Genomic DNA, 15,662 nt, shown 5'->3' with positions numbered 1-15,662 from the left:
TAGTCTGATGAGGTGAACTGGCCACAGCCGATGACAGCCCAGGGTGGCATGGGTTAGGTGCATTTGTGTAACTGTCTTGAGGGAAGAGATTACTCTCTCTAAATTCATGCAGATCTTGTAGATGGCTTATTTGGAATTGATTTAGGAAAGAAATAGAAATTGGACCTTGATATATTTTTCTTATCTAAGACTGAGATAGTGCACAGTTCTGTGCTTTATAACTATGCATTAACAGCTGCCATAAAAATTCAATGACTGCATAATCCTCTATTTTATGACACATACATTTATTACCTTGGTGGATTTTCAGAAGCTTTTGTGCAGCAGGGCTTAGCAGTGATCCTTATCAATGCCCAGGTACAGCAGGTCATACAGGTTAGCCACACCTTAGCATAATTCCGTTTCATTAGATAATATGTAATACTGAACAGTAATTGAAAAAAAAAATTAATTCTGCAGACTGGGTAAGATGATATGGACACAGGTCACTGAGTTTCTTGCGTCCCAAGGCTAGCTTTGCTTCTACCAGAAAACTATTTCTTCGTTACTCCTAGCCATGATTCAAGGTTCAAGGTGCACAGAAATAAAAATTTGCCATCTTCAGGATTGAATTAACGTCTCATTTGCTATTAAAATTGTATTGGTATCATCCTTACGGTGCTGAACTATTTAGCTAGATCATAACTAAAAGCTGCTTTTGTTGATTAAGTTGAATCTCTATCTAAATAAATAACAAAACATTCCATTCAAAATTACTCAGTCATTGCATATTATTGTCTGTATTTTGTTCCAAAGTAGAAAACTGTTCAAGAAGCCTAGAATGCAAGACATTTGTTCCTTAGTATAGAACATAAATATTTATTAATGCATAATAAATATAAAACGTTATGAGCCTACGTAAAGTCACCTGATATCTGTGCTCATATCTTCTCTTCAGTTGTTTTTATAGTTCTACTGATATAGTGTCAAACTGTTGCCATCATCAAAAAAAACTTGTAATAATCAGAGGCTAAAGTATTTATTGATAAGTGTGCTTAGTAAGTATACTCTAGGCAGATATAGGCACTATATTTTACTTTCTCATGAGAGTGCAGCAAATTACACCTGTAACAGTGACATCTGTATCAACCTGCTCATTGGTTAAATAATACTGCTATCAAAAAGCAACAGTAGAACGATTGATATTGCGTTGGCCTGTAGCAATCAAAGTTCCTTCCTCCAAGAGGAAAAGAAGTATACTACAGTACCCTGGCCCAAAGATTTATTAAATTCAGATTACTTGCCACGAATTTTTTTCTATTGGTGTGGATTTTGAAACAGTCATTTCTTAACACATGTGATCTGGTATTTTAGGAATTAGAATTGGTTGCTAAAGAGAAAACTTTACACGAACATGGAAAACTGTTCTTGTGCTATGTGGGAATACTCTTTTGGGTAAGACCTAGCTGCCTGATGCTGCAGCAGCAATTGGCAACTAATGAATGCAGCCATTTCTTCAATACAAAAATAAGTATATTGAAGGAGTGGAAGAAAATGCTTTCTGGCTGTGTGGAAAAACATGGTACATCCAATTACATGATCATTAAGAAACCCTGACACAAATGATTTGTTAAAAACCAGTCCAGTTTTGAACTCAGTGCTGTATGACAGCTGACCTAGCATTACAGTTCTGCCCTGTTCATGCAATGAAGCAGTTGGTCTTTTTCCTTCAGCTACTAATTGATTTTCACAAAGGTTTAACCATTCTTTCCAGGTACTGTCTTGACTTTTAGCATTGTTATGGCCGCTTTGGTCCTGATCTTTTTGGAATTTTTTTTGTTCAGCACATTCAAAATGATGTCATACCTGCCCTTGTAGAGAGAGGGGTTGTGAGTGGTTTTCCTTGGATGTGGTCACTTTCCCACAGCTGTTGAGAGCTCTGTGTGCTGCTTGATGTTGGAATAAGTTTATGGATTTGTGAACTATGCTGTGCTTGCTTGACTGTTTCAGGAGATGGAGCCTTACTTGCCTCTAACTAGCCAGGCTGTGCGGTTCTGCATCTCAGGAACTACAGTGTTGTTCTGGGTGAGCATCTTCTTTGAATTATCCCATTAACATTTATCACAGTTACTGATCATTACTAATTATGGCATTAACACATACACTAGTGTGTTAGCTTCCCTTGGATTATTGTCCTGCTGATTTCCTGCGGTCATGCAAAATGCAGTTCAATTCAGTGGACAAAGATAAGAAACCTTGGAAATCTGTCATTAACTAGTAATTTGATGGGACATTTTAGCATAGGGCTAACTTGTTCTCTGGCTTACATGCCATTAGCAAGCAACAGTGAAAAAATGTGCAGTAAAGGTGAAAAAAATTTAATATTATTCACTACAATGAAGTAACAACATATTTCTTTATAGAAATAACTGTAGAGTGAATTTCAGAGTGGACAATATAATCTAACATGTCTTTTCCATCTCCATTTTTGAGTTTGTATCCTTCTGCACAATTTTTTTGAATGTCTGCTTTACTTCTGTTAACAAAAGAATTTTTGTGGCTTTAATGTGTCTAATATAACCAAGTGTTTTACCTGTGGTGTATTTTGCATTCCAGTGCTGCTAAACTCATACCCTTAAGAATAAAATTTAGAGTATAAAGCATGATGATGAACTTATTTCAAAAGATGCATGAGTTTATATCTATACTGAGGTGTGTGTCTGACATCTCTGTCCTTTCCTTAGGTTTCTCTGATCATAGCTAGCATGATAGCTGTGATTGTGTATCGTCTTGCAGTGTATGCCGCCTTTGCCAGCCTCATGGAAAACACTCAAACTCTGCAGCCCATCAGCGGATTACTGACCCCTCAGCTGGCAACTTCGGTCACAGCCTCTTGCCTGAACTTTGTCATCATCATGATACTGAATTTCATATATGAGAGAATAGCTATCTGGATTACTGATATGGGTAAGCAGTGTAAACGAAGACAGAACTCTGAAGGAATGGCTAGACGTTGGAGCTATCTAGAAGAGAATAGCTGCAGTTGAAAGGGACCTGCAGAGATCACCGTGTCCAACTGTCTAGGGGTTATCAGTAATTTTGGACATAAATTTGTGGTTAGCAACAATGACTCAGTTGTATCCATGACCATGCTAAACATTTTCCTTGCATTTGAGTAGTTACCATAAACTGCTTTATCATATTACAATGTTTGCATATATTAAAACTAGTCTAACAGAGGTGATCACAGTTCAGAACATAATTAAAAATTCGTTATGTTAGAGTCACCAAACAGAATTAAAAACATCTTGACTTCCCAGTATTTCAATTAGAAATCCTGAGGATGTATTCTTAAGAGATGGCAGCTTTTCAACAGACATTGTTTTTAAACAAAACATGAAATAATCATGTTTGTTACTTTGGAGGGAGAAGGGTGGGTAGGAGAATGGGGATAGGATGGTGTACTTGTTTCAGGTTTGTTTTTTTTTTTTTACTTAATACACCTTCTCTTAGGTATGGATTTACAGATTTGGAGTTAGATTCAAGGCAGAGATTGAGTAGGTTGAGAAGCAGTTGGGCCGAGGATGTGTCATTGTGGGTACGGCCATTGGCAGCATTATTTTCAGTAGACTCGCTCCAGAGCTGGAGGAGCTTGCTGGAAGGCAGATGCAGAAAGATCTCCTAGTTTTGTGGCAGGTTTTCTTCGACTGCTGCTTGCTTGGTGGATCTGTCCTTCCCTAGGGACCTTGCTATGTATTTTTTTGTTTTCCCATAATGATTTATACATACAAGTCCTTGTAGGTGCTTCACAAGAAGAAGCAACGTTCACAGACTACGCAGCAGGAATAGGGCATGTAGAGAGCTGAAAATTATTGGGTATTCGTAGTATGTACAGCTGTCATAAAAGCAGTTGGATGATCTTTTCTAATGACATTTTACAAGTGGAATTAAGAGTTGGAAAGCATGTGTTGCAGAAACTTACTGGGATGTTGCATTGGCTTCATTTTGATTAATTCTGGCCCATCTCATTTCAGATGTGTATTGCTTACTTCACTTGGCCTAATTAGACCAAGGAAAAACAGAACAAGTAATAAGTAAAATTGCCTCTAGCAAAAATAACAGAAATCTTTAGTTTTTATTTCTTGAAAGGCACGATTTACGAGCATGAAGGCTGTCATGTTGTTTTCCTGCTTCGAAGCGTGGAGGATTGATTTCCCAACTGTCAGCACTGCCAGCAGTTAGCAGATGCAGAGGGAAAGTAATTTATTTACGTCTGTGGGACTGCCGCCCTCCTACGGCAGCTTTAGGAGCTGCAGTTAAGGCTTAGAGAAGTGGCTGAGGATGGGAATATGAAACGTTGACTACATCTGTCAGGAGCGTCTGTTGTAGCTCCCTTAACTCTTAAATTTTTGAAAAAAAGGCTAGGCCAGATTATGCTTCTGGACAAATGTACAACCTATCTCTTCTGTACCGGACATTGAGTATCTGATATAAGCATTTGAACAACCCAATGACAATGTGAATATCTTTATGAGCTGCATCCTAGGAAGACCTCCTCACCTTTCTGAGTACGGCTTCCTCTACAGTGGCCTGTTTTCAGTTCCTAGTAAATACCGCCTGTTCCTCAGTCATGCAAACTTACACCAAACTTGAAAACATTACTCAGATGTGAGATAACTGTACCATAGGGCAGGTGAGGTCGTGTCTGCCAGATTCTGACCAATTCAGAGAAATTAGAATTTTTATGGTTTATTTTCTTCCCCTTTCTTCCAGCTTGAATTGGTTGCATGTTACCATTTTATAAATACTGTGCTTAGGGCTCCCTGATACCTTAAAAAGGTAAATATGATGGAAAATGTGATTATGGAGGCAGCCAAATCTTAAGCCAAGGCTTTGTGACGTTAACTGCCGCCAAGATGACAGAATCATTAGGTTTGAAAAGACCTTCAAGATGACCAAGTCCAACCATCATCCTGACCTATCGAGTCCCATCAACTAAACCGCATCCCTTACTGCCACCTCCACACATCTCTTAAATACCTCTAAGGAAAGGGACTCCACCACTTTCCTGGGCAGCCTGTATCCTCACGTGTTCTTCCCCCCACTGTGAGCTTCATAATTCGGAGGCCTGATGTCAATTTAAGTTGCATACATACTGCACATTGAAGAAGCAGTACCATAACATACTCCTCTGCCACAATGCGAAAATATTCCTTGTCTTATGCATTGCCAACATTAGAATTATCATACTCTAGGAGCCCCTGCTAGTTGATGTTTGAGATGTGCCTGTTTCTGAGATGAAATATTTGGGGATGCTACAAGTGATAACAGATACTATCAAGAAGCCAATAAACATTTCAAGAAGGAATTCCACCTGCCTGTCTACTCAGAACATTGCACTGTAATTAAGGGTAGGGTGTCTGAGGACAGGTGCTCCATCTGCTGAACTGAATTTGGAGGGCTGTTTTTGTTTTCATTTCTTTTGGGATGTAAAGTCACTGTGGGTGATAAGTATTTATGAAACTGTACCCCTTTTAAGGGAATAACGGAAAATAAAATTACTGTTTTCTGGTTTCACAGAGATTCCCAGAACTCATATGGAGTATGAGAACAGGCTCACTATGAAAATGTTCCTGTTCCAGTTTGTCAACTACTATTCATCCTGCTTCTATGTGGCATTCTTCAAAGGGAAGTTTGTTGGTTACCCAGGTGCATACACATACATGTTCAATCGCTGGCGAAATGAAGAGGTAGGAATTTTTGATCATGACGTTTTAGCATGCACTTTATCAAGCATGTTGAGCATTTAACGTCCTTCTCTAACAGCCTTGGTGAAAAGGATATTTTAACTGGCAGTCCAGGTGAAAATTAAGCATTGTCTTAATAACCTTTAAGAACTGCTCTCCTTTCTTTCACTTATAGAGCAGTAAGATGTATTTTATCTAGTTAATGTCAGTTATTCATGTCCATTAATCCCCCAATCTGTCTCTATTAGTGTGATCCTGCAGGCTGCTTGATAGAATTGACGACACAGCTCACCATAGTCATGGCTGGCAAGCAGATCTGGGGAAATATCCAAGAGGCCATTGTACCGTAAGTTCTCTTACAATGAGATGCCTGTGTTGTGGACAGAGGAAATTATTGGAAACAAGAGTTGACTAGTGAGCATTGCCATATGATGTATGTGACAATAAAAACATATGACATATGACAATAAAAAATACTGTATGCAAATTAACTGCATAGGAAGTAGACAGTTTTATAAAGGTTTTTGCATCTTTTTTTTGAAAGCCATGTTTGTAAAAGCATATTGCAACAAGGAGTTTGTTTAGAAAATGGGATCCTTGATCTGTTTGTCTCATTATTAACTTTTTCTGCATGTGCAGTTGGATTTGTAACTGGTGGGGACGACGGAAAGCCAGAAATAATCCAGAAAATTTGTATAGTCGCTGGGAGCAGGACCATGATCTGCAGACATTTGGAGCCTTGGGCCTATTCTATGAATATCTAGAAATGGGTAAGTTTAAAAATATACATTTGGAATGAGGACAAGGCACTTTGTGTTGACACTTAGCAGAAAAGTTGTTGAAGGCTGATGGCACCATTTTCATATGGTAAACAGTAAAGGATTAATAGCTGGAAATGATTAAATAGGCGAGCCCAATTTGGAGGAGGAAAAAAAAAAAAAGCTGTCTTTGCATCTTCAAATGCAGGGGATAGAATTTCATAGAAACACTGTGAACACTGTTTCACTCATTCAAATGGTGAACATTATTCTTAGTGCAGCCAGCTGTCTTAGTCTGTATCCCGTTCTTGTTCCCAAGCACATTATCAGCTGATGTCAGTGGAAATTCAAAGCATGGGATGAATGCCAAATATGCTGTGGGGTCTAAGCTGCGGATGTGAGATCTATGAACCAGATCAGAGAGAATCCATTTAGTTTTGGTTTGCGCTGTGCTGTGATACTGTCCAGTAGACCAGCAGAGGGAGCTCAAGTAACAGAAAAAGTTTTTTTCAGGGGTAATGCAAACAGGATCAGCATATGAAATTAGTTTACAAAACCCGAGAAATTAGAAAAAGAAATTCAGAAAACTAAATCTAAAGGATACTTAAAATATATTTATATATTTATATACATACATATATATTTGTCTATTAGAAGGACAAAATTGGTTAAAAAGGGGTCCCTTGTAATTTTAAGTATTCTAGATTGACTGCAATACTAGTGAAGCTATATTATTGTCATTTCGTACACTTGGTGATGTTTCATGAAGGGCTGTGATCTTGTGAAATTCATACTCAAAGAAAAATCAATTTTGTTAGTCATGCCTGTTAATTGATTTCTTTCATTTTGGTAACGACTAAAGTGATCATTTATGTATTTTATTTACAATTCTTAAACTAAGTTAAGACTCCCCAGTGGAAAATTGGCATTAATATTTTGTGTAAAGCATTAACAATAGGTGGAGGTAAGGTTGTGATAAAAATAGAAGTATTTCCTCATTCTTACTTAGGAGTCTAACTGATAGGAAACCCTTTGGGTTTTTACTTAATCTGCACAAACTGCAGGAAAAGAAAAAGAGAAAAAACAGCTTTTTTTTTATCTTTAACTCCTCTCATGATTCAGAAATTTGATGTGTGAGTATGTTCCCCTTCCCCTACAGCTACTTGCCATTCATGAGAACAGAACTGCAGCACCATGAAAGCATTAGTATCCAGCACTGCTGGCAGCATCATTTTTCAGGACCTGAATTTCCCTTCCTTTTTGCTGCTGCAGCCTGAAGAGACCAGGCCTGGGACTGGGGCAGTTTGTCACTTTGCTTTGGGCAGAGCTGGAGGAGACTTGTTGTGCTGACAGAAGCTTGCCATTTGTCTGTAAGGGCCAAGTTGAATGTTTCGTTGTCATCCCGAAGGTGCTTTACTAGAGGCAGGTGTCAGCAATTGTCTTTTCTGCCTTGCAGTCATTCAGTTTGGATTCATTACGCTCTTTGTGGCGTCCTTTCCTCTGGCTCCGCTTCTTGCTCTGATGAATAATATCTTGGAGATTCGAGTAGACTCCTGGAAATTAACCACTCAGTACAGAAGACCGGTGGCTGCAAAAGCACATAGCATAGGAGTTTGGCAAGAAATTCTGAATGGAATGGCCATCTTGTCTGTTGTCACTAATGTAAGTAAGCTAACTGCGCTAAGTCAGCTTTGACTCTTTTATGGACTCAGAGTTTGCAGATTTAAAAATCAGCTAATGCTTTTTCTCCTTCATCAACAGTATTAATTTTATCATGTGCTACCCTGTGGAGATAGGGTACAACTGTTTGTCTGATTCGGCTTGTCTGTGTGCTGATGATGTGCATCCATATTTCATTGGACTATAATCTTTCATTCACGTGAAAATTTTTTTCAGCATTTTGTAATGGTATAATCCAGTCTGAATCTTAGTCTGATGAAGCACGCTGATCATCCAGAGGGGACCATAAGGGACAAGAGAGGTGGATTAGGTCTGCTTACCAGATGACATTTCTCTCTCGTCATTGTAAAGCCTGTTCTGTGGGAATGCTGCTAGTTCAGCTGCTTTTGGATGCCCCTGTAGGGATGGTGGTTTAGGGTACTTCTTACACACTGGAAACAAAATGGGATTTCAGTATTTCATCTTGAATGTAATGTAAAGCAGACCACTGGGCAAAAGAGTTGCTTCTTTTTAATGTAGTGTATTCAGCAGTATCAGATCTGCAAATGTCTTAGGCAACAAAACCACCTGCAGCTGTTGCCGAAGTATAGAATCAGAATCGCTCGGGTTGGAAGGGACCTTAAGGATCATCCAACTCCAACCCCCAAGTAGCAAGGTACCTGAGCATTTCAAATATCTCATGCTTCCAGGCAAAACGTGCCAGTAGTCATTGTTAACTCTTTCAATACAGCTGGAGAAAATGGCTCCCCTTTTTCATAAAATAACTTGGCTGGTTCACACACTTAATTCAAGTTTGTCCGTTCTTGGAAGAATTCTAGCCTGCATCTCTTTTTTCACCAAGGAGTGTGGTAAATGCTGACAGAAGATGATTTGGTTTAGGGCTGAGAAAGTACGGGAATGTGTCCTGCGTTGCATAAAACAGTTGATAACTTAGTAAATGAGAGGAAAGGGAAGAATGACTTTGAAGTCAGAATACTCTTCTAGAGAAAAAGATATTTGGGATTTGGTGCCTCTTAAGTGTCACCCTTGCTCAGTGGATCCTGGTTTATGCCACAGTCGGTACCAAAAAGTCTTTATGAATCTGCTCACTATATTTGTGTAGAACTTGCTTAATTTCTTGTCAAATTCTTTTTCAGGCTTTTATTGTTGCATTCACATCAGACATGATTCCTCGTTTAGTTTACTACTACGCTTATTCTGAAAGTGACGACTCACCGATGTCCGGATACATAAACAATAGTTTGTCAGTGTTTCTAATCTCTGATTTTCCTGAGAGAAATAAGCCTAAAACGAACCCAGAAAATTTTGTCATATGCAGGTTGGTGTTGTTACAATGATATTTTGTGCCTTTATTTAGAATACAGTAAAAAAAAAAAAAAGTTACTGCAGATCTAATTAGTTTACTAGAAATTAAATCATGTCTTTTCATCATTCTGAAATGTAAGACATAGCATTTAAGCTATTAAAAAGGCAGTGTTTGAGATGGTAAGAGGTCATGCCCATAATTAAAAAGAAGTTTTTTTTTAAGAGACTCTTATGGCAAATGTGGTTTGCTTTTGTTTTTTTAGTCAATTAAGCTATTGGTATTTTTTTTGTTTGTTATTTTTTTGAGTGATGGAGGAGATTGATGTCCCTAAGATTGCAACACCAAACTGAATTTTCAAGCTATTTAGGCTGCAATGCCTCAGTGGCCAAGGAAGCATCATTAAGGGGCAGTTCAGACTCCAAAGCTGAAAATGAGATGCGGTCTTTGAAGTCAATTGGTGCCATACTAAATATCTCTGGAATTGTGGTCCATCCTACTTTTGTTTAAAAAAAATAAAAAGAGAAAACAGTCCTTTCTTACCACAAGAATTATCAGAAGCTTCTGGAAGAACTAGGAAAGAATTTCAGAGAAGTCCGTGGTAAAAGAGAAGCATTTTGATTTGATTTGGTGAAGAAAAAAAAAAATCAAGTTGTTGCTACAGCTTTATGATGCTTTAGTTTTAAAGACATGGGAGATTTTATCCCACTTATACATATGAGCAGTGTTAGAACACAAATTCCAGACAGTGCTTCCATTAAGCCCTGCATTATTTCAGTATGTAATCTGCCAACATCAGTTGGATTTATTTAATATTTGTTAATTTTTGTGTGATAAATCTCATCACTCCTGCATTATTTGATTATTGCTTGAAAAAAAGAGTAAGCTATGTATAAAAATTTCACACATACTCATCTATATTCTGTTGCTGTGAGTGTGGATGTTTAAGCAAACATAAGACAGAAACAAATGGATAGGCAACCTTTTTCTGCAGAAGGAAACAGACCATTTAAAACAAGATGAAAAGGTTCCTTAAGAGACAGCTGTATTTGCCTGTAAGTGTCACTGAGCTTGTAGTCTGTCTCAGACCGAATGACATTTCACCTTCGCATGCCTTTCTGTTCAACAGGTACAGAGACTATCGATATCCTCCAGATCATGAGAGGAGATATTTACACACTATGCAGTTTTGGCACATTCTTGCTGCAAAACTGGCCTTTATAATTATTATGGAGGTACGTTACCTATGTTACTCCTTTCTGAAATTAATACCTTTATACATTTGCTAGGTAGCTACTAATGTTACAGAAAACAGAATTGCTGAGAGTACAAAAGAGTTTCTTACTTAAGTAATCCCAAATGCACGTCTTAAATGAATAGTCTAAGTAGGGCTTTTGACATCAGTAAGTCAACCTCAGAGTAAGAGCAGTAAAAACAACTGATAAGGACACTACTAGATTTGATCTGTATTGAAAATCCTAAAAGTGTTTTGTGGTGATTTATGTAGGATAAAAAACAGCTAAAGAAGCACACATGGGTATTAGAAAGTGATGCTAGGAATTCAGAACCTGACACTTTGCTGTTGGCTTTGCTAATTCATAAATGGTTTGGAAGTAAATTTTCTGTATAACAGGAAATGTTTTAATCTTTGTGCACATCTCATATACACAATATTATTTTTTGCAGCATGTTGTATTCATCGTCAAATTCTTTGTAGCATGGATGATTCCTGATGTCCCTGCAGATGTGAAAGCCAAAATAAAACGTGAAAAGTATTTAACACAGAAAATCCTACATGAGTATGAGCTTGAAAAACTGAAGGAGAGGCTGTGTCAAGGTGATAAAAGAGCCACAGAAAAAGAGTTCATTGCTACAGAAGGGAAAATGGAGTTATCCAGAGCAATGTAGTTGAAAATACAACTGTTTGGGATTTAGCTCATTTTAGCTTCTTTATCTGTGATTTGCTCAGTATGCATCAACTTGAAAGCTATAGGACAGGTTCAACCCTTTGCTTTCAGTCCAAAGATTTTAGACTTCTCTTTAAAAGTTGTACTGAGCATCCTAGGTTTAGTAAATCTATTTAACTGTAAGACTTGGGCACTGTTCTCTATTTACCCATCACTTCAAATAATCACGTAATCCTAGAATCTAGGTTCCCAGTACAGGGAATGTTATGCTAAAAGGGCTCACAGGATATCATATGGTCATTACCACCAAGCCCTTCCCGTACTGCTAAATGCAAACTTTGAGGTTGTATCCCAGCTGAATGAACAGGATATCATAGAGGATTCCTGCTGTGGAAAAGGCTGAGAAGGATGACTTCGTGACATGATCATTTAAAATCAGACATCTGATAAGTCCTGATAAAAGGTTTGGGTTGGGGTTTGGGGCTTTTCTGTATCAACTAGGTCTTACAAAACATTTGTTCCTGGCTTTGAACTTCTGTATGCTTTTTAGAAGGATTTTTGTTATTGTTGTTTTTAAGATATACTGGCTTAATTCCACTTGGAATTATTTTAGGGCACAGAATTCAGTTAATATCTATTAGTGAAGGAAAAAACCCACCATAATTTATATTAATTAAGATAACATCTGCCAAAGAGTTTGCTCTTTAAATGCAGATTTTGTGGAACCCTCTATTTAAAGTGTTTTCTAAAAGATGTGTACAATTTGGAGAAATGCGGCTAACTTATTTCTCCATCTCAAAAATGGCCATTGGAAGAATTTGCTTGGCATAAGTGTTGGCCAAAACTGCTCCTTTGTTTACATTCTTCCCATTTTTGTGAATGTTAACAAAAGGTGTGGTTTTAAAACCATACGTCTGTGCTTGATCCATGCCACAGAGTATGACTTCAGAGTGCAGTGGACTGGGGGCTGGGCTGCCGCACTAACTGATCAAGCTACATGATTGTTCAGAGGTTAGGATTCATATTCAAAAGATTTTAAGAATGCCATGTACTTTGTTTACATTGTTCCTGTCCTTATACATAGGAATCTTTCTTTTTAATCTTCAGGAAGGAATTGTTTTCTGTTTTGTCATGGGATTTTTCTACAAAGTTATTAAGGTTATAAATAGATAAATACTTGTGCAAAGTAGCTACAATCTGTATATGAATGTGCCCTCGGTTTATTCTTTTAAGCAGTTATGCATTTTGATGATTTTGCTGTATATTTAAAACATATCAACGCCTCCACGCTTAGTGCCTTGTTTATTTGCATTTGGCAAAAGATGTGAAGATGATCACTATGTGGAAATGTGCATTTCCTAAGTGTGCTTGCAGGCATCGTGATACTGTGAACCTGCACACGTAACTATAGCGTTAGCCAAACAATGCCTGCCTTGGCACACTTCCGTGTGTTAGTGCCACGCAGACTGTTCACAGGAAACAGTTCATACCTAGACTGCTTAGATAAACTAGCACCAGACTGTTGAGCTCTCTCATGCTGAAATACACTAGCTAGAGAGATCAAAGATGTTAATATTTGCACTTTGAAAGTTATACTTCCTTGCAAGTGTGCAAGAAAAAAAAATCAGATTTGTATTTGATATCAGCTAAATTATGTACTGTTTACTAGATCCACAACCTACGGTTCCCATATTTCATTTTAGGAGACCTAGCCTGTGTCTTGAAATATTTTGGCTAGTAATCTTAATGTTGTAAGAGAGTTTTAAATTAGTGTCTTCAGTGGAACTGTTATAACTAGCAAAAGTTCTAACATTGAAGTGCCTACCTCGAACAAACATCACCTGGTTTGGCTGCCGGTCAAGGAGTTGAAGCAGATGTACATTTCTCTACTTTTCTGTAAGTTATTCAGCTTTGTTCTGTAAGTTTGCTTGATAAATCACACATATTGGCAATTCATGTTTATGATGAACTGACCATGTTCTTGAATATTCATATACATTTAAAGAAATGGATATACTGCAGGAATGCATGTTTAAATAAGCTATCTCTGCTGCTTAATGTGTAAGCCAAAGAAGAGTATCATTCACCATAATTACGTATGTGACACATGGATTTATATGATGTTAGCACTTTCCTGCTTCTTACATCTATACAGTTAACTAAACTGCTTAATTTAGACTTTTTTTTTTTTACTGTTAGCAATGCAAACAATTGTTTCAAATAGGTGATGAGATGCAAAATGACAGTTCTATGCAAAATGTACAGATCTGATTGAAGCTGAAAGCAGATCTGAAACAATTAGCATTAGATGCACTATTCCTGCATACGGAACATGCGTTTCTTCAGATCCTGTAATAAAGTGTCCTCATGTACAACACTTGAAAAGTTGTCAGCAAAATAGCTGCATTGTGAATGATTCTTGCTATTTAAAAGCAAGATGGAGGAAAACAAGGAAGCAACGTAGTTTGGGATACATATAGCAGAGATATGCAGAAGCCCCATGTGCAGACCTTGAATTTGATTTCGTGTTTGGGCCCCCACTTCTTGCTTCTTTCAAATTTGTTTTTTGACATCACTTCCTATTTGATGCTATTGAAACATGTTCTGTTTGTATGTTTGTTTGTATGTATGTTGTATCATGCAATAAGAAGTAAAAAAATATCTGGGATCTACTTATTTAAAATATATGTATCTGAAAATGTATCATGACACTTCATAACGTTATTTGTTGGTATAACAGAAACTGTTAAAGAGAAAATGTGTTGTCATATTAAGAGATAATGTCAGAAAATCTAACACCTATTTATGTCATCATTTGCCTTTACTTGTCATTAAGCAGTATTTTGACAAAAGATTATTAGCACGATTAGGATTATAATGGTCCATGTATACATATTTCCTGAAGTATTCTTGAAAAGTGACAAAATAAGAAAAAATGGTCTGGGCAGTTTGGGAATGTGCTTGTTCTTACTGTTAGAATATTTGATTTTGATGTGTTTAAAATATGTATCTAAAAGTGTCCTTTAACCAAAGCAAAGCTACTTCTGTGTTGGAACTACTGTAGTTAAAGCTACAGTAGATTGCTTCATTAGAGTTAGCTAGAAAACAAAATTAGCCTTTCAAGTGTAATACAATCAGGGAATTTTTTCTTCCAGTTGAAATTTAGTATTTATACATTAGATTGTATAGTATGATCTAAGCAAATGACTGCAAAATGAGTGCTACTACAAAACACTATACTGTTTATTTCTAGAAGATTTTCTTATGTTTTTACTTTTTTATGTAAGACTATCAGTTCGAGGCAATGGAAAGAGTGAAAATACATGGACTTCAGTACTGTTCTGTGTGTACTGCTTGTTTTGACTTGTACCGTCATGTAATCAGAGTGGCATTTCTGTTGAAGTATGTTGCTGATATATGATACACTAATGTTGGGATAATTTTTTAAACATTGCATTCAGCTAACTTATATATGTACATTTAATAAGATTTAAACCTTGCGAATAAAGCAGTGTTTATTTTTAATATGCTGTCAACTTGTTTTTTTTTTTTTTTTAAATAATCAAGAATTCAGCAAGTTAAATGCCCTGAGAGCCTCATGGAGAAAAGTATTCATAAAGATTTGTTCAACTCATTGCAGGGTATTTGGATGCTGCATACAGGTTTCCTGCAGTGGTCTGAGTAAAAAAAAAAAAATGGTAAGAAAGCCTACATCTGGTTGTCATCTTCCAACTGAATGTTTTGTTAAGAAACTAGTTACTGAGGGAAATGTGTACTAAGTTCTGCATATATTGTAAGAAATGCACATCAGCTGAGATAGCATGTGTATATGATAGCTACCTCATGAGTGATTGTAGCTTCCCAAATTCCTTATGTTAGAAGGCCACAATTCAGTGAACAAGATGGAGTACTTGCATCTTCCTCAAGGTATGGTACAAACAGCATGGTAACCTACATTCATTTTTCATACAGGCTGCTTTTTCCTTCATTCTTTGGATACAGTTTTTATTTTCCTGATGTCAGGATGTGAGGTGGCTTCTCAAGCTCTCAGTCACGCACACATTTTTCACACGCAGCGTGAGCGGTTCACACGTGTGCTTAGATAGCCTGGAGGATGCATACTGGAGAATACAATACAGCTCAAGATTTTTTCAAGGTATTGGTCAAGTCTTAATGTTCATAGATACCTCTACACAGTTTAACCTTCTTTTTAAAACTTAAGTGTGGCACTGGTGTGGGACTTGGGGTTAAATCACAATGAATCACTTGCCATCACTAGTTAGCACTG

The 15,662-nt window shown here is 37.2% G+C and overlaps 1 protein-coding gene across 12 annotated transcripts in view; it reads left to right on the top strand.

Moving 5' to 3' along the window:
• ANO5 (anoctamin 5) overlaps nt 1-14,899 on the top strand; it is a 55,147-nt gene extending 40,248 nt beyond the window's left edge. For all 12 annotated transcript variants that reach the window (XM_066998781.1, XM_066998780.1, XM_048050893.2 and 9 more), the window contains 9 exons: nt 1,990-2,064; nt 2,724-2,946; nt 5,560-5,729; nt 5,975-6,072; nt 6,366-6,496; nt 7,941-8,146; nt 9,301-9,482; nt 10,597-10,702; nt 11,154-14,899. In XM_066998781.1, coding sequence (XP_066854882.1) covers nt 1,990-2,064; nt 2,724-2,946; nt 5,560-5,729; nt 5,975-6,072; nt 6,366-6,496; nt 7,941-8,146; nt 9,301-9,482; nt 10,597-10,702; nt 11,154-11,375 — 1,413 coding nt within the window. In that variant the 3' untranslated portion in view covers nt 11,376-14,899. The remainder of the gene's footprint in view (nt 1-1,989; nt 2,065-2,723; nt 2,947-5,559; nt 5,730-5,974; nt 6,073-6,365; nt 6,497-7,940; nt 8,147-9,300; nt 9,483-10,596; nt 10,703-11,153) is intronic.
• The last annotated feature ends 763 nt before the right edge of the window (nt 14,900-15,662 follow it).

This window comes from Anser cygnoides, chromosome 5, assembly GCF_040182565.1.
Source record: "Anser cygnoides isolate HZ-2024a breed goose chromosome 5, Taihu_goose_T2T_genome, whole genome shotgun sequence".
NCBI lineage: Eukaryota > Metazoa > Chordata > Aves > Anseriformes > Anatidae > Anser > Anser cygnoides.
The sequence above is the reverse complement of the archived record's forward strand: the minus strand, read 5'-3'. Positions and strand labels throughout refer to the sequence as shown.